Below are 24,718 nucleotides of genomic sequence, written 5' to 3' on the forward strand. Positions count from 1 at the left end.
GCTGGATGGCACTGTGGGTTTGACTACAAAGTGTTGTGAATAATGCATGTTAACATGATATAAACTGAATTAATATGTGTAACATTATATAAGAAACTGTCAAAATCCATTTACAGCCAAAAGTGTCAATTTTGGCATACCATGCATATTTCTGAAATAAAAAATAAATCTATCCCAAAGGTGCTTGAATATAATCTCTTTAGCATTTTAGTTTCTGATGCAGTTTGTCGTCGTCTTAGTTTTTCCTTAATGCAACAAATTTACAACGAAACCTTCCATGAACTGTAAAATAATTTTTATAGAGCTGGACAATGGCTAGAAACGACAAGCCTGTGGGCTTATGAAACTATTAAAGGGAACTGTGATTGTGTGTAGCTACTCAATTATATATACAAGAGAGAACCCTGGAGATGCATAACCATTTTATTTTCCTGGCAGTTGTTAGGTACAAGATTAGAACCACATTTTCAGACGGCCACGGAGATGCATACATTTTAGACGTCCAAACAAGTGCTACTGATGTTAAAGTCACTTTCAACTCTGATGTCTCATTTAAATATAACTGCGAAGGCCATCACCATTTCGGGCACTGAATGCCAACACGCTGACTGGCGAGTCTCAGTGACCGAAGGGATTTCTGCTTATAGGGACTTTTTTGGAGTTCCAGCAAGAGAAAAGAAAAAACTGCTTCTCTTTCCATTTTAATCTCTTCTTCTTAGAGCGGCTGGCTGAGGAGAGTATCTCTGTCTGTCCATGTCATTGGTAAGCCTTTATTTACCTTAAAATCCCCACTGCTGTGTATCAGTTTGGCATTTGGGTAAACTGTTTACCGCTGGGGTAGATCTGAAGAAACGCATTGCGACTGCTACATCCCTCTGCTTGGTGTACGAAAGAACGGGAACAGGAAAAAACAGCCCCTTTCCTTTATTGTTATTTATTTCTTAGCAGATGCCCTTATCTGGGGTGACTTACAAGTTACACAAGAAACATTTCAAAGCATTACAAAGTGCACATTCAGTACAAATCCTAGAACGGTGTGGAGTGCTGAGCAGCCCAAGAGTTCAGGCTGCTGTATTACAGGTGTGTCTTGAGTAATCACTGGAAGTTGCTCAGAGTCGGTGAAAGTCCTGACCTCGGTAGGTTGTCCCACCACTTAGGGGTGAGGGTGGAAAAGGAGTGAGTTTAGAAAGGGTGAGCCTCGTGGTACACGTGGGCCCCGTTTTCTTATGTAGGGAGTCCTTGAATGGATTCCAACCTGGTTATCCACTCAAAGGTTAATTAACCGAAGGGTGTGGGCGGGATGTTGGAGATCTCAGGCCATGTGCGGAAGGACAGAGTCCAGATGACAGGGTCTGGGTGGGCGAGACCGGCCCTTGCAGGACTCGGTGCATCTTGCATCGCTAGGCGCCTTTTCTATGTTTGCTCTGTGCAGTGAGAGAGCAGGGAGTCTGGAGAGCTGTGCAAACACCACCCAGACAGGAGTCCAGCTCCTTTTGTCTTTACATGCAGAAATCCGCTTTCCTTTCCCTTTCTTTGCACTTAATAATTACGTACATTCAGAGAGACTCCATTCTGGCTGCCTGTTTTGTGGCATTTACTCTGCTGTGTGTATCAGTCAAAACCTGTTTTATGCCATTCTGTTTACATTACTGCAATATTAATTGATATTGACCGTGTTTTTGGTTGATCCTGTTTCCTTAAGCAGCCCTGTGGTAAATTAAAATGAAACAAGCTGTATGTTAAACCTCCCTCTACCAGCAGGGGTCTCTGAAGAGCCAAATCAGATTTTTTCCTGTGATGAGTGGTGTTTATGAATGCTGCAGTTAATTGCCACAACTTTATGTAATACATGAAACAAAGCCCTGGGGGTGTAAAGCAGGCGAAGCTCAGTATTCCTGAAGTTATTCTCTGTACTCCAATTCAGCTTCGCTCAATGACTCACCTTCCTTCCTCCTCCTGACACCACACTGAGCAAGTCATCCCCGACCTTGGCTTGGCAAAGGTTTTAGTGAGCGAAATAATCCCTCTTCATTCTCCCCCCTTTATTCTTCCTTCCTCCCCTTCTCTCTCTTTTCCAAATATCCGAATGAGAAAATGGAGACAAAGTGCACTGCGCCAAAACTGACCGCAGCCCCCCAAATTATAGCTGACAGAGAAATGTATCTTTTAATTATTTGTATCTTTTCGGTTCTTGTTTGTTGTGAAAGAAAATATAGCCACACACATGCTAAACAGAGCGATTTTGTTTCCGCTTTTTAATCAAATAATAATAAATAAAACAATCTCGGTGTAGGTTTCTTTCTAACCCAACCGCGAAAAACAGTGTCAGCAAATCAGCTATTGCATTACTGGGAAAAAAGCAAATATACTTAAGTGTGTGGGCTCTGCTGCAGTGATGTTACACAGAGCTGCCATAACAATGGGTTTGAGTGCTTGTTTAAGATATTAAATTAGATGCTGGATTGAAATGGGAACACTGAAGGGTTCTGCCACAACAAGGGGTCTGTTTAAGTGGAATGAAATAATGTTGCATTTCTTCTGTTAAAGGCTTTCATCCGTGCGGTATCTGGAATCATAGCAGACGGTCAGTAACTGCACAGGGAGCGAGTGGGATGAGAATGTAGAAGTTCAGGAATTTTGTTTCCTCAGCACTGGATTTTTCTCAAGCAGGGAAAGCATTTTCGTCTCTGGAATGGAAGTGGAGACATTGATACCCTGAAAATATATACCACGATCCCCTTTTCTTGCTTTTTTTTTTTTTCTCCTCCCATGTGTAGATTCTTGTATTAGCCAGGCTAATGCAAAGCCAAGATGTTTACACAAGTGATTTGACAACGGTTAGACTTCGCATTTAGTGCTGCCATTTGGACTGCATGGCTTAAATGTTTGTTTTTTTGCATTTGTCCTTGCTCAGAAGATGGTGTCAAATGTGTTTATTAAGAAGTAGTGGAAACAATACTGACTAGATGGTAGGGCGTCATTTATGGATGCTCTGATCTTCAACATCTGTGTTGAAATGGAACGCACGTTATTAGCTTTCAGAAACTGACATTTAGTGGATCAACCATTGTAGACTGAGGTGGATAAGTAAGAACATCTTAGATGTTGACCACGGTTTACCCACGATTACATTCCACTTAGAGGGGGGATATGGTGAAGACTTTTGAGGACTCAACACTTGCAATTTGCAGATAAAGGATCTATATAAAGTTTGTGTGTCATCTATAAAGTAGGTAGATGTTGAAATCTGAACAGGAAGTGTAAAACACTACAGGCAAGGAAACACATCATACTCGCACTAATCTCTGGTTGGTGGAAGACACACCCCTACAGTGCGAGGGGAACTCGAGCGCACATCCTGAACACAGTCTGACTTGAAATCACTGCCACTCGAGGATACACTGCCAACCTCCTTCACAGCCGGACCAAGGTAAACATGGCAAACCCAGTCTCTCTCCTCGAAGCTCTGTGTAGGGAGTCCTGTGTTGATTTTGCCTGATTGTCTGGTATGAAATAGGTCTGCATCATCAATGGGTGAGTGTTTGTATTGGGGTGATCACACGGTAACACCCAGGCATGTCTATTTCCCTTATCTTTTATTTTTGAATGTCTACTTTTTTACATAGTGCGGGTTTTGAGTATCCACAAAAAACATCAATAAACAACAGGAGTGCCGTCTGCTGTTGCACCTCTGCTGTGTGTTATTTCACCATATCTACACAGAAAATGACATTTCCACACCTCCGTCATCCCAGGTGTCACCAAAATGTGTGAATGTGTCCTGCTGGGCTCTCTTTAGATGCTTCATCTCAGCCCATTCCTAAGAGATTTGACCAGAGTGGTTGTACTTGGGAAACAAAATGATGCATTTAACAGTTCAAACTCACTGACTTTTTAAGAGTATGTTATGGAGGAAGTGCAAAACCTACACAGATCTTTCAGGTGATATGTTTTTTTTTTTTTTTTGGTGCTGTTGTTTTGTGCAGAGCAAAGACATTTGTTGCTCCACTTGTTTGCAAAAGGGTTTTTGAAAAGTATTAAGTTTTGAATATTCAGCTTTCAATAAATGCTTTAGCAAAGAGACTACCTAGACAATCGTTTAAATGATGAGAAATGTACTGATAGTTGAACCCTACAGACCCAAATGTGCTTTGTGAATTGTGTGCTGGAGTTTTTGTCCTGCAACGAGAAGCAGAACCGAGAAGGAAATTTCGCCACTGCTGTAAGCTTTTAAACAAACATAAAAAGGAGAGAAGGGGTTAGAAATTAATGTATAAATCCAACTTCCTCTTTTTGAAGAGGGTTCTAAGAGATGACAAGTGACTTAAACCTAAAAGAGAGATTGTATTTTGTGTTGCTTTGTATTGATCTGTTGCATTGATCTCTGCTGAAAGTAGCTGAGGTGAGAACGAGACCGTTAACATGCGATCAACGGGCTGTTTGTGACTTGCTAATCTTCCTGAAAACATGCACCTTAATCTGAGCACAATTTGAGAAGGTTTCACTGCAGTTATTGCATAGAAAGGAATCCTTGTCCCAGTACCAAATATTTATACGAATGCACAGTAATTTTATGTGCAAGTTTCCACTTAATGAATTTAATTAAATCTCTAAAGAATAGACGGGAGGTGGATATTTGTGTGATTTTATAGTGGGAGGTGCTCAATAAGACATCACAACTGCTGTGTCTGCGTCCAAAAAGAAATCTGAATACTGCATTAAGTCAACTCAACAAGGCGAATAAACTAAATCAGCAGTTTGCCTCGCCCTGTGAGACGCTGCCTCTCACACTGCTGATTTTTATAGATCAATTATTTATTGGGTTGGTTTTTCTTGTCAGCAGGGGTGCTTCTTACAACAGGCTGCTTGTAGCTCCACTCATGTGTAAATTAGTCTGTGGAGGAGGAAGGAGGGAGAGAGAGACAGCAAGAGAGAGAGAGAGAGAGGAGGGGTGGGGGGAGGTTGGATCAGGCTACTCCTCTGGATTAGTGGAAGCTTCTTGCCAATCTGCATGTGAATGAGTGTGTGCAGTTTGTGCCGTTGCCCTCGCTCTCTCACACTGAGACACATACGGGAGGGGAAGAGAGAGAGAGAGAGAGAGAGAGAGAGAGAGAGAGAGAGAGAGCTCAGTCACTCTGTTCACTAAGTTATTGCTTCTACAGGACAGGAAAGTCAGGCTGAGGGAAAAAAATAAGCAGGGAAAACATTTCTAAAACCGAGAAGAAGTGGCTTGTCCCTCGGGTGGCAGGAGACTCATTGGATTACCACTGGATTCGGCTGCAGCGTAGACAGTCCGTGAATGAGAGAAGGTAGGCTGTAGCTCTGCCATTTGAATGAGGGCTTTCTCAATGCCTCTCCTTTTAACAATGGGGTTGAGAGGAGAGGCCTGTTTGTGCTGCAGCTGGCCAGAAAAGTGCATACAGGGGCAGACCTGAGTGTTTGTATCTTACATTTGAATGGCTTCTTACAAAGTTTCAGCAGGCAGCTTCGGTTTGCTTAAAACTTTCCACCGACTTCATCTTTGCCTGTGAAGATGTTTGTTGCTGATTATTTCAAAGCAGCTCTGAAACCTCTGTCAGTTTCACTCATCTGAACAGTTATTATTAGTATGTTTAATGGTGTTCTAGTGTATTATTTTCCTTTTGATGTGTTCCAAGGCCTTTAGCTGCTGTCAGCCATTCTGTTATTCTTAACCTGTGAATCATCAAGGCAAGACATGTTCAGAATATCTGACAGCAAAAATGTAATGTTATTCTTTCTGTCTCAAAGACAAATTTAGGACAAGTCAAACTTACATTTCTGTTAACTAGAATGAATGATATACAGAATACACAGATCGAGTTGAAAGACTCAGCTTTGTTCCAGATCTTCTTATTCCAAATGTCTGGAGGAGCATGGGCTGTTGTTTTTAATCATCCTTTCCTGTAAACAAATTAAAAAGTCCAACTCCAGTACTAAATCATCCAGCTTGACTTTTAGATTGCTTTGTGAAACAGACAAAAGCACCTTGCTTCCACAGGACTTAATGCAATCCCAAACAGGAAAGTCAAAATTTGGCATGCACTCAAAGCACACTTAATTAACTCGTTTTGGAAATTTCACGTGGGAATTGCTTTACTAAGCATTACAGCATTTAATAACCAGCTCGATAGTGCTTTGCATTTCATTACAAGCCAAAACCCCCCCACTTTTTTTTTTTTTTAGTTAAAAAGAAATCCTGACACACAATACGTTGCATTTTGACACAAGTCTTTGCAAGTTGCACTAGAAATAAAAACACAATCAGCACATTTGAGCATCTGCATTTTATTTAAAAAAAATCAATACCATATGTTTATGAGGGCAATGGGTTATTCATAATCAATATATTGACCAAACACATAGTTGCTGCAGTGCATAACAGAGCTTGAGGAGAAAGCTTATTGCAACATCAGTGGTGAGTAACAATGTCCTGGTTTAAACCTCCAAGCATAGCTTAATATAATTGCATGCATATGAATTGTCCTAACTTTGATTTCCGTGTAAGATGAATCTGGAATGGTGGTTTGACAAGCTGACAGAGAATAGTTTTGTTTTTGGCAAAAGTGCAGAGGGTTCGGCAGGGTATAGCAAGTCCCCGGACACACAGACCTCTTCAGAGCAGACGGACCGATCCAACAGTGCTGGCCTTGTGTTCGTGTGCCAGCTTGCGCCATACAGTACATTAGATATACTGTGCGCATGTATATATACATAATGCCGGATGTGTCTGTGTAAGCCGATGAGGTCATCCATGTGAAAACTCAGCTAAACCGTTACAGTTGCATAAGAGTCCATTTAACCCGAATCGAGCAGTGATAGCATGGCAGAGTTTAACGCATTATCCACATGCCTAATCCACGCACACCCCTGTAATCGAAGTTGACAGAGGATTGATCTATTTACCGAATTTGAAACGTTCCGATTTTTTCCTTTAGTTCTTTTTCTGTTTTTCCCCCCCACAGTAGGTTGGAAGTAATGCAAGACATACTGTGAGTAAGACAGTCCATAGATTCGTTGCTAATATAGCCAGAAGCATGTTTGGGCGGTACACGGAAATCAAACGGGGCCTAAATAAAAACATTTAAAGAATTAGGTCATTCGAGACATTCTGGCTATGGCAACAGTTACACTTGAATATAGAACAGTCAACGGTTCTCATTTGAATATGTAGCATGCCTCTCTTCTTTTTAGCCCTGATTATAATTCAATTAGCTTTTTGGCTGCAGGGAAAAGCTGAGGGTAACAATTAGCAGAGACAGAGAGTGGAGCAGTATTGACCGCCCTGAACCTCCAGTGCATAAATCATGGTTTACTCCATTACGTTTCCAATAACTAAGCTCTCCTCTCTTAACTGAGTGCAATATACTTGTCAATACAGTGTTTGGTGTTTTCTCACTAAGGCTCGGTATCTGTGAATCTTAAAACCTGGTGTCGACTCCTGTTCTCAAAATAGAAGTCATGTTTATGTGTTACATGACAGCCAACGGTTAACATGCAGAGATATGGTGGCGTGTGCTTTTGTGCATTTCCTTGATGGTGACGTGCAGAATCCTTTATAAAAAAAACCAACGTGGGGCTCCCCACAAGGGCAGTCTAATATCACAGCCAATAACTCAAAATTTATGTCTAAGAAGATCCAAACATCCGATGATTATTACGTCAGATATTGGGCCAGCGACGCGCTTCGTAATGGACTAGGCCTGAGAGAGGAACAGCGAGTGAGGGGACTTTAAGGGGCTGAACATTCGTGTTGTTTCTTTTCCATTACTGTAGATATCAAGACTGTTTGTAATCCTTGGGTTATACTTCTGAAACAGTGCCTTTATTTCAGTTATTGCTGTTCCAACAAGCTTATTGGCTTTGGGAGTTAACCCGCAGCTTGGTTGGACATTGATTGTATCCACTATTGTAATCGACATCAGAAAGGATGGTTTTTGTAAGAGTAAACAAATCACGACTACAATAGTTACTAAATACACAAGCACCGTTTAGAAAAAAACTAACTGGGCTCCTCGTCATCATTTTGAAAGAAAAGTCCTATTTTATGCTCTTTGTGTTCTGTAGCAACCAATTTCTCAAACCTGAGCCGAAGCAGGCACTGTACCTCTCCGGTAAATCAATGCCCAGCTCTGTTTCTGCTCTCAGCCCGGTTCATATGATTTCCTCTCTCGTTCATTGTCCAACTCTTTTATTTTCCCCCTGCTCGCTCCTCTCATCACCTCATCCTTTCTCTGTTTGCTTTTCTCATGCCTCTCGAAAATGTATCTTCCTCGTCCCTTCCTGTCCCACAATCCATTTGTCTTACCATCGGCCTACTCGGCCTGTATTCCTCATGTATCTGGTGTGGAGCCTTCAAATAAACCTCGGAGCGAGATCAATTATTTAGCGCGTCAAGCTTGTTTGCATGCAGAGCGCAGTTTACTTCTTTGCCCTCCAATTCGTGGGATAGTGGCAGTGGAATCGTGTAGGCCTGTCTGCTTCAATTAGTGCAAGAGAGGAAGTGTTCTCAATATGACACCTCCTGCAAGATACATATATAGATATTGTATGTACTATTTATAAATATGTTCTGGCAGACTTCAATTTAATAGTATGAGACTTTCCGATTTCTATTTGGACATGTAATGCATTACACTCTCTGCAGTATATGTAGGATTGAACACAACAATGCCAAAAAGAGAGGCCTTGGGGAATGCAGGACTAATGGATATTTCTCCATGCAGGTCCTAGCCTGCGTTAGTGGGTTGTTCATAGATAAATAAATAAATCCCCAGTGTAGCCTCACTTATCACTTATTTAGCTGTCTAGCTGATTTTTCTTTGCTCTCTCCCTCTTTTTCCAATAGCCCATCTTTTGAGAGTCCATGCAGCCTTCTGTCCCCCTCCCCCTACTTCTCCCTCTCCCAGACTCCGTCCCAACCCCCCCCCCACCCCCCCCCCAAACTCCCCCCACACCCCCCTGCTGCTCTGCTGGGGCCAGTTTTCACAGAATGTGCCAGAATCACGGAAGGCTTATTACTACACAGGCTGGCTTCCAAATAAGGAAGAAAAAAAAACGGGCTTAATCTTATTACTAAATGGCCAAATGTGCTTTTTCAATTTTTTTTTTAAGTTAGCCCGATTTAAATCATTTGTTTAAAGTTGAATAGTGAATGAAAGTGAATACTGAATAAGTGATTTAAGTCAAGTAAGCAAAACAAATGTCCCCGGCTTTATTTCTGTGCACGGGATAGAGTGAATGTTACAGGGAGTACATTCTAATTATTGTTCCACAGATTTCAGGTTACAACAGCTTGCTTTCTTTGTGTGAATTGAATGGGCTATTATATCGGACAGGCAGTGCTTTCTGGATACTCCTGTCGCTGTGTGCTTTGTGGTGTGCGTGGCATTCCTGAAAGATGTGTAACGTGGTGGCACTGGATTGCACAAGAGCAGGTGGACGCTGCAGTGAAGGAACTGACTAACGGGTCAGCTACTGTCACACTTCTTTCCAACGCTGAGTCATAAGTCACATGTCATGTGTCAGTTGTTTTCACTTATCATGTAGAGACTGGTTTCTTCTGACATGCTCCCCAACAAGTACCATCAAATTAAGGATGATGAGTGTTCAGCTAAAACCACAAGATGTTTAATCAGAGCCCAGTGACATTAGTCTTGTGTCATTGGCTTGATTCTCTCTCACCCTGGTATCGGCACTTATTAATTCCCCTAAGAGTCCTAGGCTGAAGTTTATAGATTCATTACTGGTCAATTCAAAATCCTGTATTAATCACACTGACGTCACAAAGGTGAGGCATGGGCCCAGTCTAAAAAAGCAGTCGTGGTCCACAGTCATGCTCTATCTTCTGATACAGCTGGGATCAGTGTTGATTTGTTTATCCTGCTCTGACGTCTAATGGTGGTCTGGGTGGCCTCTGTTCTGCATGTGTGTCATGAAGGGAGTTTCCATGCGATTTCCATTAAAAACATTGCTCTACCCGGCAGAAAACAGAACTCGGTTTCACCTTGCCCAAATGGATATAAGGCACAGTCAAATTAAATTATTCAAATTATTAACTATTATTAAAAGGGAAGGTGATTTACGGTTTACCAAAAGTGATCAAGCACGCCACACGGCATAAGATGATCAGAACTGTTTTAGATGAAGGAAATCCTTCTCGCTGCTTTGAAGGGCTCAGTCGGTTCATAGTGCGAGCAGCAGGATGCCTGATTAGAAACGACACCATCTCAAATTTGTCAGTGTTTGACCTGCTCTTTCAAAAACAGTTTTTTTAAATCTGTGTGATTTTAAATCTCATCATAGGAACATTTTGAATCTGATGTCTCTTCACCGGGGGAGGTGGGATGTCATAAAAACATGAGAACTTTCCCAAACAGGAAGAGGACTGTTTCACCCGTAATTCTGCCCCCTATTTTGTTTTGGTCCATGCCCTGCTTCCTGCTTTCTCTTTGAATCCCTTCATGTCAGTCTCTGGGGTGGCAGCGATGGTGGCCGTCGAGGCAGGGAGGGGGTGGGGATCTTATCTTACCCCTGGAGCCTAGACGTGCTCTCTTGTGTGTCTCTCACCCTTCCTGCAGTAAAGTCTCGGGACCATTGACAGAGAGGGAGGCAGGTCTGTACACAGAAACCGATGCACACTTCTGAGAAAGCAAAGGAAAGCTCTGCCCCTCACAGCTTCCTCCGGGGGAGCCAACGACAGCAAGAGAGGGACCCGAACACAGCCAGAGCCTGACAGCTTGGCTCCCCATGTGTCTTCCATTAAGACTTTGCTTTACAAGGGCTTGAGGGGATCTTGGTCCACATGATCCCGGCCTAATGCCACTGGCTGATTTATGACTCCATTTTTAATTACCTAATAAAAAGGTTCATACTGCAGTCTGTTACTGGAACTGTGGGTGCAGGAGTCCATCTGAAATCCATCCCAGCTGGGACGATCCGGCTTCATGTTGTATTAATAAGGACATGTCCTCCGTATTGAGATTTGCCTAATTCTTTTTCTGCTTGAAAAATGTTCGATTTTTAAAAAAACACACATTTTAACATTTTTAAACGCTTCTTATAACTGTACAACACATGCAATTATTTGCAGAAAACATAAGGTTAGTGTAGATTATAACCAGAATTTAAAACATTCTTCAGCATCATAACACTATCTGCATATATTTATAATCTTCTCACTTTTTTTTCTTTCATTCTGAGTAGGTCAAACACATATGAACAGGATTTTCAGCCGTGTAACCCCTGTAACAAGTTAACGCCATTATCGATATCTCCGGATGACAGTTGCGTATGTCAGAAAATCATTCCCGTACAAAATATTGAACAGAGAAAATATAATCAAGCATTGAAGACACAGCTCGTGCATTAGAGATGTTGCGATTGCCTTTGATGAATGTCTTACAGGGATTGTCGTGTCCAATCAATCCTTGTCACCCTGAAGCACCCCCGTACTGTTCCTGAGGCAATGCTTTGAACTACATTCCAAATTTAGAGAGGCTAAGCTCAATATTAACCTAGTGACACGGCACCCCTGACTCATGGCAATACGTAGGCAAATTGCTAAGCATATTATCTCTGCCTGGACAGTCTGAACTCTTTGATATACAGGGCATTTCATCCAAGTAGTGTCAATTCATTTGTGTCGATTTATTAAATTGGTATCTGCCAACCAAATGAATGTCCAAAGATTTGTGATTGAAGATTAGCTAGTTCTTAGTGCAAGTCCTTGTCCTTTGTCAAGATATCGAAACACATTCTTCTAGGAGGAAATCAATGTCAGGAAATCACATTTTGTTTTGAATGAATTATGAATGAATTAGGGAGTTGGTACTGGTGGACAATGCAACTTAATTCTCCTACATGTGCATACCACAAGTGTTGCGGATACGCATCTCTCTCATGATCGTGAAAATGAGTTTGGCAAAAGAAAATATGGCCGAAACAAGCAAGTTATTCTTCTGGAAACTTTAAACCGTAGTCGTCACTGCATTCCACTCTTTGTCGGATCCTACTGTACATTACTCAGCTCTGAGTGATATGCTGACCACCAAGAGAAAAAAAAAAGGACTTTTGACTCGATTGCGAAGAAAAGGCAACTGTGAACTCTTAGTCAGCTCTTTCAGAAAATCTAAATATTCACCCTGTGGGTGTACGAATGGAGTTTCTTTTCTTTTCTTTATATTTGTTTGGTTATAAATAAAGGGACAATTTGGTGATCTAAAGTGTCAGATTGTCGTATTTTCTCACAGTGGATGGTATTCCATTGAACATTTTGTTATTTCTGTGAAGTTGGTTTATAGGAGTTGAATCACTAGGCTTACCGTAAGTATTGCTCAACAGTCTGCCTCAAATAATATAAATTACAGCTGCCTTTTCCTGTTAATTACTTAATTTGTGTTTCTTCACTTCCCTTTATTCAGTTAAATTAGATATGACAGGAACCAAACTGAACACGCTTAGTGTTACTAACTTATAACCGAGAATGACTCAAGCCCTCTCTGTTTCACAGTATTGGCCAATGAGATACAAGCATTCTCTTTTCTGCTTCAGATTTCACGACAACTTTACAGCCTAGTATAACGTGTGATTTTTACTTGATGAGAAATAACTGACTTCCTTCTCCATCCTGTTACTATTGCTAATTAGAATACCAGCTCCAATTAGCACTAATGAAACATGGAGTAGTTTCAAATTGTTCTCCTTTCCTAGATTTTGCAATTCCATGCTTGTATTCCTGGACATTTTGCTCACTTTTTTTTGTTTAAATATTACGATAGCTGAAATCTCCCGTGTAAACGTCTCGGCCAGGACACAACAGCAGCTCGTCCTGACGGCTTTCTCTCCTCTTTCCCTCAGACGTACCACAGGGGCTGGAGCCGAGAGTCCAGATGGCAGAGCGAGTGCCAGAGCCAGAGCCCGACCAGCAGCCTGAGCACCAGAATGAGCCTGGCTCCGGGGACCCCGTCAAGGGTCACGACCTCTTCGGCTACGTGGGCATAGAAGCTGTTCTGGACCAGATGAGGCGGAAGGCTATGAAGACCGGCTTCGAATTCAACATTATGGTTGTGGGTAAGCAATGCAGGAACGCTTGTTCATCGAGGAGCAGAGTTTTCTTCCAGATTCAAGTAAATAAGTTTGCTTTACCCACTTGGGAGTTTGATTAATGGGGATCACAACTTTCTAGTCTGCAAAGCGATCCCGTTGTGCAGTTTGCCGCTATAAACCTGTACCAACACACCAAACACACCCAGTTACTCCAACACAATCGGAAGCAAGAATTTACATGACCTTAATCGCCACAGACCCAGAAAACTGACAAGAGGCCAATTTAGAGAATCGCTTATAATTGGCAGCAGTTTTAGCAGCCGCCCACCATCTCTAAGCATCTTAGCAACTGCAGTAAAGTGTCTGTATCTCAGGCTTAGTCTTCATGCAGATAATGAAAGAGCCCTGTATGCGAGACATATAGATTTGTGGTTTAGAGAAGGACTGTATTTGAAACCAGCAGATGGAAAGCTGTGGCTTTAAAGCGGAGGAAATGGAGACAGGTGAACAGGAAGTGTGGCAGGAGGGGAGTGTTGCTGAAACCCTGCTTGCCGGCTGGGTCTGCTGGAGCTGTTAATGTCTGCTCAGATGTGTCGTTTGGAGGCGTGGAATAAAGTGAAGTTTTTTTTTTTGTTTTTTTTTTTCCAAGTGGTGCAGACCAGGCAAAGCTAAATGTGGGCTTGAATGAATCCCATGAACCTGTCTCTCTGAGATGTTATTCTTACAGGGAGGCCTCCGGTTCCCTGCTTGGATTAAAGTTGGAGATGCTGCTGTTTGAAATGCTGCCTCTCTGGGCTTTCCTTCTCTAAGTATCTGTTCTGAGCAGCCCTGTAAATGTTTTAGTATCCGACGGCACCTCAGCAGGCATGTGCAGTTGGACAGCTTCCCCCAGAAAGCTCCGCTGCAGTGTGGTGGTGGTCTAGAGTTTACACTTCTGCCTCCATGTTTGCTCAGAGCAGGTCTGGAGAGGCTGGTGCTGTCCTGCCTCTAGTCCAGCAGAGGCTCATGGGAAGCGGTGGTTCCAGACCCAGCTGCTTGTACCTGACCATTGTACACCATTCTGCAATATTGCATTGTTACTGTTCAATGTAACCTGCTATTCAAGTCGAGCTTTATGAAGAAGGCTGAGCCTGATTATGGCCAATTCAACCCCTTCACTCCAATTAATTGGAAGCTGACCCTGATATTAAAGGTGCATTGTACAGATAAGGGCTAATGTCAGGTTAGGAGGGGATTGTTATGCTTATATCTCTTGAGCTTCAGAGCCAGGGCACAGCTAATTTTCACCCCTGCATGAGTAGATCAGAGGTTATAATGTCTGCCTGGAGTGCAGAATTTCACAGGTATCTAGCAGCTCTTACAATGCAGCAGCTGGGTTATAGTGCAGAATTTTACATGTTGTACTAAGAGACTGAAGCCAGGCCAGCGCTACTGTGTACAGAGAAATCTGAAATCTTGTGTTGTGCTTCGTCTAGTTTTGTTTGTTTGTATTTCAAGTGTTCAGAGCTTTAGAATGATCTGATTGTGTTATAGGTATGATTGTAAAGATGTGCAATGTAACCTCTTGGGTAATATTGGGGCACATATGTTCAGTGTGGGAAGGTGCAGTGAAATGGCGGTGGGATCCAGTTGGTAGCTGTGTTAGATGGTTAGGGTGCTCTAGCTGGCCCGTGTTTATCCCAGTCTGGATGTTGTGACTGTCTGAGCCAGGGAGACAAAATAACTTTCCCTGCGCAGGGAGGAAAAGCTTCGGGACATCTGCCTGTCTGAGAATCCCCACCCCCTCCAGCTCGACCAATCCCAGCACACCCAGCACAGACTCAATCAGGCGTCCATTGTTTTCTCACAATTCACCATCTGCTCTCAATGTGTTGTTGGGTCAAAAAAAGAAAAAGGAGGGAGGGAGGGAGGTGGAGGATTGTGTACCATTATCATCGGTGCCCGGCTCTGTTATGACGACCAGCCCCTCCAGCCTCCGAGTCTGTGTTGAGCCCACGGAGGGGTCTGCGTCTTGGTTGTCCGATTGGAAGTTCCACTGCTTGATTTGGAGGTTTTAAATAAGCTGCAATTGGCAATGGCTAATTTAAACACTGGCTGCCAATCTGTGTGCCCCATTGTGCCAGCTATATCATGTTAGCCCCTGCGTCCACTTCATTGGCTGTCATACAGTCCAAGTAGGCCAAACATCCCGTCACAGGATTACAATGCGGGGTGTCATTGCCTTCAGGAATGCGAAGTATGGACTGTGGAAGGCTTTCTTTAAATGTTTGTTTGCAGGGCACTCTATTTATGCAAGCACTTAAATAATAATAATAAATAGTCCCAAACAGTTTATATGTATGTATCTATATAGTTGTTTGGGTATTTAAATGTGTCAGCTTTGCAGGGTGTTATTTTGTATTGTTACATAAAGATAAATACATTAAAAAGTGGCTACAGTGACTTGACTGCAGAGTCTGCAGATAAGGGTCAGCTCACTCGCTGCCTTGGAACAGCTGCTGGACAGGATCTCTGGCCCTCGAGAGATCATCCCTTCAATAGTTCACCCCTTCCTCCAGCAAGCATCTGCTAGCAGTGATAAATATTATCTAATATGCTTTGAGGGCAAACATGGTTTGGTTACAATAACAACCAGGACGCGCTTTAAATACATTTCATGGTGGCTGGTGCACAATATTGCTCGATATTCTGCAGCTAAACATCCACCGTCCTCAGACAGCTAGGAGAGTCTTCATTGAACAGACTTTGTGCAGGGCTATGATGAATGCTCCCTGTCAGAAATAGTGTAAATAAAGATGCTGAGTCGCTGCCATTTTTGTAACCGAAGAATATAAGCATTTGAAATGTAAACTGATTCATAGAAGATCTCTGCCACACAGTTGTAGATGAGTAACACTAGCAAAATAATATGAATATATAGTTCTCCTTTTCAAATATTCCATAAGGGGTGGTGTGCGACTGGGTGGTAGTTGACAGTTTGCCATTTAAAATAATCAGGGCGCACACCGCTTTGCAGGGCAGAGGCCTGTCTCGGTAACCTGTCTCGTTCACAACTTCCTGTGCAACAGAACAGAACTGAACAAGTGCGGGCGGCTCCTCAGCCATCTGCTGGAAGGGTACGGCAGAGCGGCGCGTGAGTCACGCACGGTGGTGAACGGGTGAACCCAGGCTTCAGAAAGCGTACGCAGTTCGATCAACAACACATTGTGCAATCACATGTGCGGCGTTGCGCAATCTGCAGCGAGGGAGCTAGAGGGGTTGATCTGTTTGCCAGGAAAAAAATGTATCATTTGCACGTATTTACTAGCGTTTGCAATGGAATGAGTTGCAACCACCTAAAAACAAATCTGTTTTTATTAAATGAACACAGAGACCTCCAACTGAGAAATGCTCAGCGTAGGTTTAAATGTTCCTGGCATTTACAAATGATCAATGATCTACTGTTTTAGAGCGCTGGGAAGCGACTGGCACTGTAAGACACTGGCTACTGCCGAGAGACCAGATTAATTGATTTATTGGCCTTTACCCGGAAAGAGATTCAATTCAAATGGCATTTTTTCATGTCTTAACTGTTCCAGCCCATTGTCCTTTATAGCATGGTGTCCAAATAGCTCAGATAATGGAAGCCACCACCTCAACCACACAGTGCCTCCTACAGGACGTTAAGAAGACCTGTTTGAGGTCTGCAGATTTTGAAAAATCAAACCTAGGTGTCGCCTAAAATCTCGTACTGTTCAGTTCGAAGCATGACCTCTGTCTGTTTTTTTTTGTTCTCTGTTAAAAGCACATGGAGAAAACTCTCTGTAGTTTCTAAATATGCAGCACTTTTTCATTTTCATTTTCAAAATGTAAAGGTAATTGATTTAAGTGATAACTTTGTTTTGAGTGTGAAGAGAGAGAAGAGAAGAAGATTGTTCTAAAATATAACTCAAGCAGGCAGAGGATCAAACTGTTAGGCCTGTGGGTTTATTTTTTGCTTTTACATAATTGAGATTGTGTGCACATCCAATGTTAAGAGACAGTAGTCTTCAGGGTTGCTATTCATAATATATACGGTATGTCATATGGTTTGTTTGAAACCAGATGTTCCCTGTTCCTGAAATGTGGAAAGTCTGTAATTAGGCACAAAATCATCAAAATCAACTGATGACTATTTTTCTTGCAATATACATCTCCCGAACCTCACCGTACCCCCATCCCCACCCCCTTGCGTGATGGCAGAGAATTTTAATGTTTTGTCAACACAAGGTTTACAGAAAGTTCTGGGTGCATCTGCTTTAGATTATATTAAGTATATACTTTTGAGTGCATTGTCTTTCTGCACCATTAGGAAAATGCACTGATGAGGTCTAATCTTACATTCACATTTACTAAATCTTGGGTATCCAATCTACAGGCCATGAGAAAGAATACCTTCAAGATAATAGGATAAGTTAAAACAAAACAGTAATTATTTTTCCTTCCCATCACTTGTATTTTAAAGACAGCAAAGGCTGCTCTGGGGCCTGGAGTTATTGTCACAATCCAATCACAGGCCATTCATATAAAATAAATACATTCCATCCCAGCTGGTGCTTTCTGAGGACCTTGCAACATACTTTGATTATTAATAATCCTTGAGGCCTGTATTTATTAAAAATAATATACACCTTTTCCTTCTAATAGTTTCCCACCCAGACCTCATTCACCTAAAAGTGATCGTCCGTTCCACATGCTTTGGCTTATTTTGCTTGTTGTTTTTCTGTTGCGTCCCAAATCCCATTATCGCACAGAGTTGAGATATGGAGCTAAATCAATCAAAAGACTCCCTTCAGCTGCTGCCTGAGGTCTCTTCGCCCAGCTTTTAGTCACTGTTCATCAATTCACAAATGTCTTATCAGCAGGAAAACCCTTTGATGTTTGCGGGCTCTAGAAAATGTAAATGATGTAATAGTCCTGCTCTTTAAGTGTGTTTTTACTGCAGGATTGCCATTTTGACATTACGTTGCTTTTCGCAGTTTTCCGTTTGAAGAGTTGAGTGTGGGCCCAGTCATCCGTCTTGTCGGCAGCTCCCTGACCTTTGAGGTCAAAGGTTATCTGCGAGTGGTCAGATCTCCAATAAACACCAAACGGCAACCAGGGATGGATGAGTCTCTACAGGCTTCCCTGCTAGTGGTGGTTATTGGCTTTAGGCAGCATAACACACTTTCAAATAGATTACAATGGAGCATGAGTGAATTCCCAATAGTCTTGCAATTCTGGATTGTGTCATTTGTCGGTGCTGTAAAGGACTAAAAGATTCTTGTTCACACCCATGATAATGTTAATGCTTTTGTGTAGCAATGCATCGCTACAGGTGAATGATAGATAAAATACCAATAATGGTTGGTAAAATAACATTTCATAACATGTCGATGGAATCAAACATGTGGAACAAACAACTCCCCAGCTTTCCGTGGGAGAAATTCTTTCTTTGGTCTAGAAAAGCTGGGACAAATTTGACAGTGAATAAAATCCGTGAGCCTCTTACTGTTTTACAGACATTGGCCTAAAGATGTATGGAGTAAACAAATCTTAAACTTTATGGGTTCAGACAGCCTTGATTGAGCAACTGTAGGATTTGGTATGTTTTATGATGCACTGATTTCCCGGGGGATGATGACATACTGCAAAAACAACGGCATTGTGAAAGTGACCTTTCCAGGTTTTGGATTCCCTGACTAGAAGATACTTACCCGATGGAGAGGAAATTCGCTGTGGTTTAATCGGTATGAGTTCCTGTTGCTTTGATCTTTGGAAACCGAAGTTTATACGGATGTGCTATGTTCATTGTCTTGTTGAATTTAAATGTAATGACTCGTGAATTCTTGTTGATTACTAATCTTTGTTATTGCCTTTAAGCCTTTACGTGTGGATGGGATTTGTTCGCTGTTTGTTTAGTTTTCAACTCGGATGACACTAATGCTTTTCGGTGCCTTTAGAAAATTCCAGTGCGTTACATAATGGATATAACATTGTACTGTTTTCGGCTTCTATAAATACTATGTCTGATAACTGCACTCATATATAATATTGTACTATACTGTACAGTGTGGTGTACTACAGTGAAGTGAGACGGTGCCTCTGAAACAGATGGTCAACTTTGAAAGACACAGAATGCTGACCTTTCACCTCCCTGGCTTTGCCACTTTTGGACGTCACGGTTCCTCTCCGATTATACAGTATTATATTTAATCCAATGGCAAGTGTCCTGGAAGATTCCAGATGGAAATACCAATGTTTCACAAATCAGAATTAAATTATTTTAGCAGCAGAGGTAGTTGACTCATCACGTGTCAACACTTGAGAAGCACTTTCCCTCCTATCATGTTTATTTCCTTGGCTTCGTTTCTAGAAAACTGATGTCTGTTTGCATAAGCTGTGTTTGTTGCCCAGAGAGTAAACCACGAAAGCACTATCCGTCTCAAAAGTCTTCATTTTCTCTTTGGTTCATTTAAGCCTACCTGCTTGCTGCAAGATTTTTAGTAGATGTTTTGAATTTACTACGATTGATTGATTAAAGATGGAGACCAATACCGTTTTGTAAACAAGTGGAACTGCTTTCACCGAAAGGCAGAATTGGAAAACATCTTCAGACTGCTGCTTTGTATTAAAAGGAAGAGGACAAGGCCTGGGATTCAGAGGAATGGGAAGAAAGAGTCATCTCAGCTGCACTGCGAGATGTGCGGAAATTCACTTTTTTTTATTTCGGAAAGGGGAATCCTCTGGGCTTGGCCACATGGCTGTTTTCTCTCCACAGCAGCACGTGGGCAGCTGAGTCACTCGCCCTTCCCTGCACTTGGGGGGGGGTGTTGCAAGTGGCACTGAACGCTGGGACAGTCGGCCCCCCACTAGGCCTTCAGATCTGCATCCCGGAGTGTCTTCCTGTTCCCTCCAGGCCTTCGTGCTCTCCAGGAGATAGTATCGCGGCCCTCGTCCTCTCCACAGTGTGGAAATGATTATAATAACCCAGTATTAAAGCGTGATAATTAAGTGGTTCTTCCGCTCTCCCTTATTAAACATGAGTAATGCTTCCTGGCCCTTTTCTCTGCCAAGTCGGTACCGTGGGGAGGTACGGTTGGGAGTACAGGGTGGGTTGTTGTGTTTAACCCCTTCCCTTTTGGAAACTGTTCAGATTTCTGCAGCAAACTTAACAATGTGTCGAGACGTATGCGCTCCTTTGTTTATCAGTGCTTTGTAGAAACGACTTGAGATGTGGCGGTTTATGCTTTTGAAGTGCAAATGGTTTTGAGTGTCTCTCTCACCTCAGTTCTTTATCTTTGTAGTATAGTTAGAAGTATGAACTGCCTGGGGAAAATACGAAAAACACAATCAAATTGCTGAGTTACTTCACTTCAGGCATTTTTGTCTTTTATAAGACTTTTTTCTTGCTGACAATTCAGCCTGCCGTTCCTCCTGCAACTTCGGAGGTGGCGGTAATTTCAGAAGTCTGCCAGAAGTATCAAGCACACGATGTTAAACCCAACCTGACGATTTAAAAATACCACCGAATGCATCTTTCCTTTCATGTTTTTTTTTTTTACTTTCATGTGGCTTAGAGGTTCAAGAGCTTACCCGAACAGATCAGAGAGGGGTTTAAACACAGTCATGTGGAAGTCATTGCATTTTGCAAACCTCCAACACCTGAACTATGGGATTAGCCTTTGTGACAGGACCGTGAGGTAATTGAAATAACTTAAAAAGGTAATAAGCTATCCCAACACATGCTCTGCCTTTGTAAAAAGTTTGTTTACAGAGATACACGAATAACTGTAATCCGTAACTATGTAGAGCAGCATGGAAATTTTGTCTAGTCAATATCCTCTCCCCCCCTCGGGTCACACACATGAGTGTACAGGTAACTGCAAAATGAATTACCGAAAATGATAACAAAGACATCGGAGCGGGAAGAACCGTATCCCGCCCTGCTTAGTCAGAGCACACATCTCTGAAAATACAATACTGAGCTTTAAGGATGTTTTTTCTCCTTATAAATGGCAAAAAACAACGGCAATAGCATAGACACTGACTGAAATGTATGATCTTGTTGAAACGTATTGAGGCCAAACCCATGTTAATTAAATAGAGAGCCTTTCTGGAGCTACGGTTAACTCAGATATACTTCAATGCTTGACAAGGTCTATGGGCTAATGGCAGCTTCTATGCATGTTTGATTGTTTTTTGTTTGTTTTTTAGAAGGGCACTGGTAACCCCTAGTGATTTTACTCTTTCACAGTGTTTTAATTAAATTCAGGAATTTGCCTGTCATCGGGCTGTCCTTTACAAAGTTAACTCACTCCGGCATTGTAATTTGGCGTTTCCCAGCCCGGAATAGAAACGTCTCTTGTGCTCATCAGTGTATCAATATTGGTGCTCTTCTGCGCTTTTGGGAAGAGCTGTTGCCAAGCGGTTCCAGATTATACAGGTATATGCTGCTATTAGGGAGGTGTGTGTTTGCGTAGAGTAGCGGTTCATTAAAAGGTTTCATCAGACAGTCCTGGAAAAGATGACTGATTGCATGATTTGTCTGTGTTTCTGTGTACAATAAAAATTGTAGAATAAACCCATCATAAATCCCTCCGTGCTGCTGGCGAGATAGCCAATGATCCGGTCCTTAGTTCTGAACAAATCTTTGACATCCATCTCTGACATCCTTGCTGTTTATGAGGACCACATCGTTCCTTCGAGTAACAGCCTTGCAGGGTGGAGGTGAGCGATCCCAGTAATTGAATTATGGCAGTGACAGCTGACATCTTGTTTTTTTCCCAGCATTTTGGAAAATCAAGGTGGCGTTCCTGAAATGCTGTGATCACAACTCAAAGGCCTCTGGGAGCAGAATACTTGTTATCTACTTTTTTCTCTTGCCGTTTATTCTGCTCCCTCAAATTATTGTTAAAATCGATCCCTTACTTATGAATTTAAACTTTTCTCACAGTTGAGCACAGTCTTATACTACTTCCATTGTCCCAATACGTCTGGTCCTACCATATAGCACTGCAGTTCTCCGTTTGTTATACAAAGCCACACTTTTTTCCACGATTCGTTAACCAAAGCAGCACTTCAGTCTTCACTTTCCTGGCCCCTTTCCAAGTACTCCCTCCTGCACCCGGCAGCACAAACCCGTTGTTAAAAAAAAAAAAAAAAACGAGGAACGTACAGCACTTTGCCTTTGCTTAAACTTGCTTGCTTACATCACAAAAGATTCTGCAGAATGCTGTGTTCATGCAATTCCGTTTCTCTAACTGTGTTCCAGATATATCCGCCACATTGCAGTCTTAAGATATTGGAAGTCTGTGTGCGTGTGTGTTTGAGGTTTTATGTTACTTTTGGCCATTCATTATCTGTTAAACCTACGTGGAAACAAATACATATATATCATAGCTAATCACACTAAGCCAAAACGAAATAACTTGGCAGCATATTTCCTCAGTAACAGCCTTATATCATTCCAGTATAAGAAAAGAGTGTGTTCATGCGCCTCTTAGTGATGTCACTCCCTTGGGTATACAAAGTACACAGAGTATACAAACTCCTCTTGCCTGGAAAGTGGTCTTTTGGCATTGTGGCTTTGGTGCATGTCTGGTGGTTGTACTCCGAGGTGTGCCTGTTGCGATAGTTGGAATGTGGGGTCTGACCACTATGTAATCACCTGGTTTGAGATGTAATAGTTTTACAATCCTGCAGAGGTCTGTTCGGGGGCCTTCTTTCAAAAGACTCAGTAAGGATTAGGATAAGTTTACAGGTATTCTTAGTTTAGCACACATACTGAAAGTGTGAACTCCTTTGCTGTAGCTAAAGGTCAAACTAATCTTTTGATGTCAGTAATTACATCCTTATTTCTCCCCTTGCAGGTCAGAGTGGTTTGGGGAAGTCGACACTGGTAAACACACTATTCAAATCCAAAGTGAGCCGAAAGTCTTGCACGCCCAACTATGAAGAGAAGATCTCCAAGACAGTCAACTTACAGTCTATTAGCCATGGTAAGTCTGGTTACTGTTTAAATATGAGCTTACAATTGATTTATCAACTGTGCCCAACTAACATTTTGTTCCACTATTATAACTATGATCATGGGTAGTAGGTGTTTTGTCTGCCCGGTCATGCCTCATTTCCACTTTCAAAAACATCCTGTAGCTTATCTTACCATCTCTTAATACATATAGCATAATGCTTTCTTTAAGAACAAAAAAAAAAAAATCTGATTTAAATAAAAGCTAATGCATTGACAAGGTAAATGTCCACTGTTGAGCTTTATATAATGACCCTCTTGATTAAACAAATACACAAAATGCATGCGGAAAAGTAGGAAACGTTCCCTATTGTTTTGAGGTTGTTGAGCTTCCCTGAAGGAATCCTCCTTTCTGTACCAACGAGTCCACAAATAAGCAAACGCATTTTACATTTCAATAATTTTTCTCCCATATTGAGCTGGGACAGCAGCCAACCATCTGTAGAAAAGTCCGCGCTGCAGAGAGTGTTAGAGTTTGCAAAAGAAAGTGAAGGATTAGGAGCGAAAACAATCAAAGTGTTAAAACACTGCGATTTAAAAATCACAATGGAAGACAGCCCTCCCTGGAGGCCAAACCACAGCTATCATTGTTACGTTCCAGCATGAAATAACACAAGCGCCACCACAGACCAGCGTACCCGGCTGAAATAGATAGGGATCCAGCGGCTCTTCCCCCTCTCTGTGTGGGGAGCTGTGGAGATGGCTTATCACACTCGGATCCGGCAGCCGCTGTGTTTTTCCAGAGTGTACGGGCCTGAAGTAGTTGGCCGAGAGTGTATTATCACAGAGATAATCAAACGAGAATCTTTTCAGGTAGTTGGTTGGCTGCCTACTTGCTGGAGAAATACTGACTGCAAGTTCCTTCCATCGACTCACTAAAAATAAGTCTTGGAAATCAGATTGAATTTGAACAGATAGGTGTGGCACACTATGTGTAATGTTTTCATACTGGTACTACAACCATTGTTTTGTGTAGTGTTGAACAGTACAGAGCTTCACAACAGCACTAGTTCTAACATTTCACTAGCTATCATCACCGGATTATTAGCCTCTGACTCGACTTTATTTGCTTATTTATTAGTGTAGCTTTTAGTGTTTTATATTCTCTTACCAGGCGCTGAGTTGTGATGTCACTAGTCAAGTGATTGCAACTTTGAGGGGGCCCAATTGAAGGATGTCAAGACCAGCTTTTGAACTAACAAACATGGCCAAATTAGAGATCCTTAGCAAAACATTCCCTTCCTTTGTGTAAAAGGTACCAGCAACCGAAAAACCCCTAGTTTCTAACCTAGGAATGCAGGGATTAATCTTGACATTGCTCCTTCGTGGGCAAGACGAATCCCCTCATGAGACAGCTGTTCCGCTGTGTAACTAACCCCCCAGTCTCAGCAGAACATCATCTGTGGGTCAAGTGGTGCTGTGTTTATGCTGGGTGGATCACCCTAGGTAGTAATGAAGGGTCAGACGAGCAGTCTATTCAAAGAACTGACAAGTTGGGATTGCAGGTTTTCAAAATAAGTGAAATGAGACAACGGTCCACAGTGTTGCACACGGACATTTCTGTCCTCCATGTCTGTTGCACACTTTACAGATGATTTGGGTGTGGGTTAAACAGTTAAACATACC

The 24,718-nt window shown here is 42.1% G+C and overlaps 1 protein-coding gene across 5 annotated transcripts in view; it reads left to right on the forward strand.

Moving 5' to 3' along the window:
* The window catches only part of septin12 (septin 12), an 80,970-nt gene that overhangs the window by 38,636 nt on the left and 17,616 nt on the right, over positions 1-24,718 (forward strand). For 2 of the 5 annotated variants that reach the window (XM_066690243.1, XM_066690246.1), the window contains 2 exons: positions 12,877-13,089; positions 22,935-23,063. In XM_066690243.1, the coding sequence (XP_066546340.1) occupies positions 12,877-13,089; positions 22,935-23,063 (342 nt within the window). Of the gene's footprint in view, positions 1-3,337; positions 3,535-4,978; positions 5,310-12,876; positions 13,090-22,934; positions 23,064-24,718 lie in introns of those variants that run through there. The other 3 variants (XM_066690247.1, XM_066690245.1, XM_066690244.1) reach the window with 3 other exon arrangements.

The sequence above is a fragment of the Amia ocellicauda genome, chromosome 17 (genome assembly GCF_036373705.1).
Source record: "Amia ocellicauda isolate fAmiCal2 chromosome 17, fAmiCal2.hap1, whole genome shotgun sequence".
In the NCBI taxonomy this organism is placed as follows: Eukaryota; Metazoa; Chordata; class Actinopteri; order Amiiformes; family Amiidae; genus Amia; species Amia ocellicauda.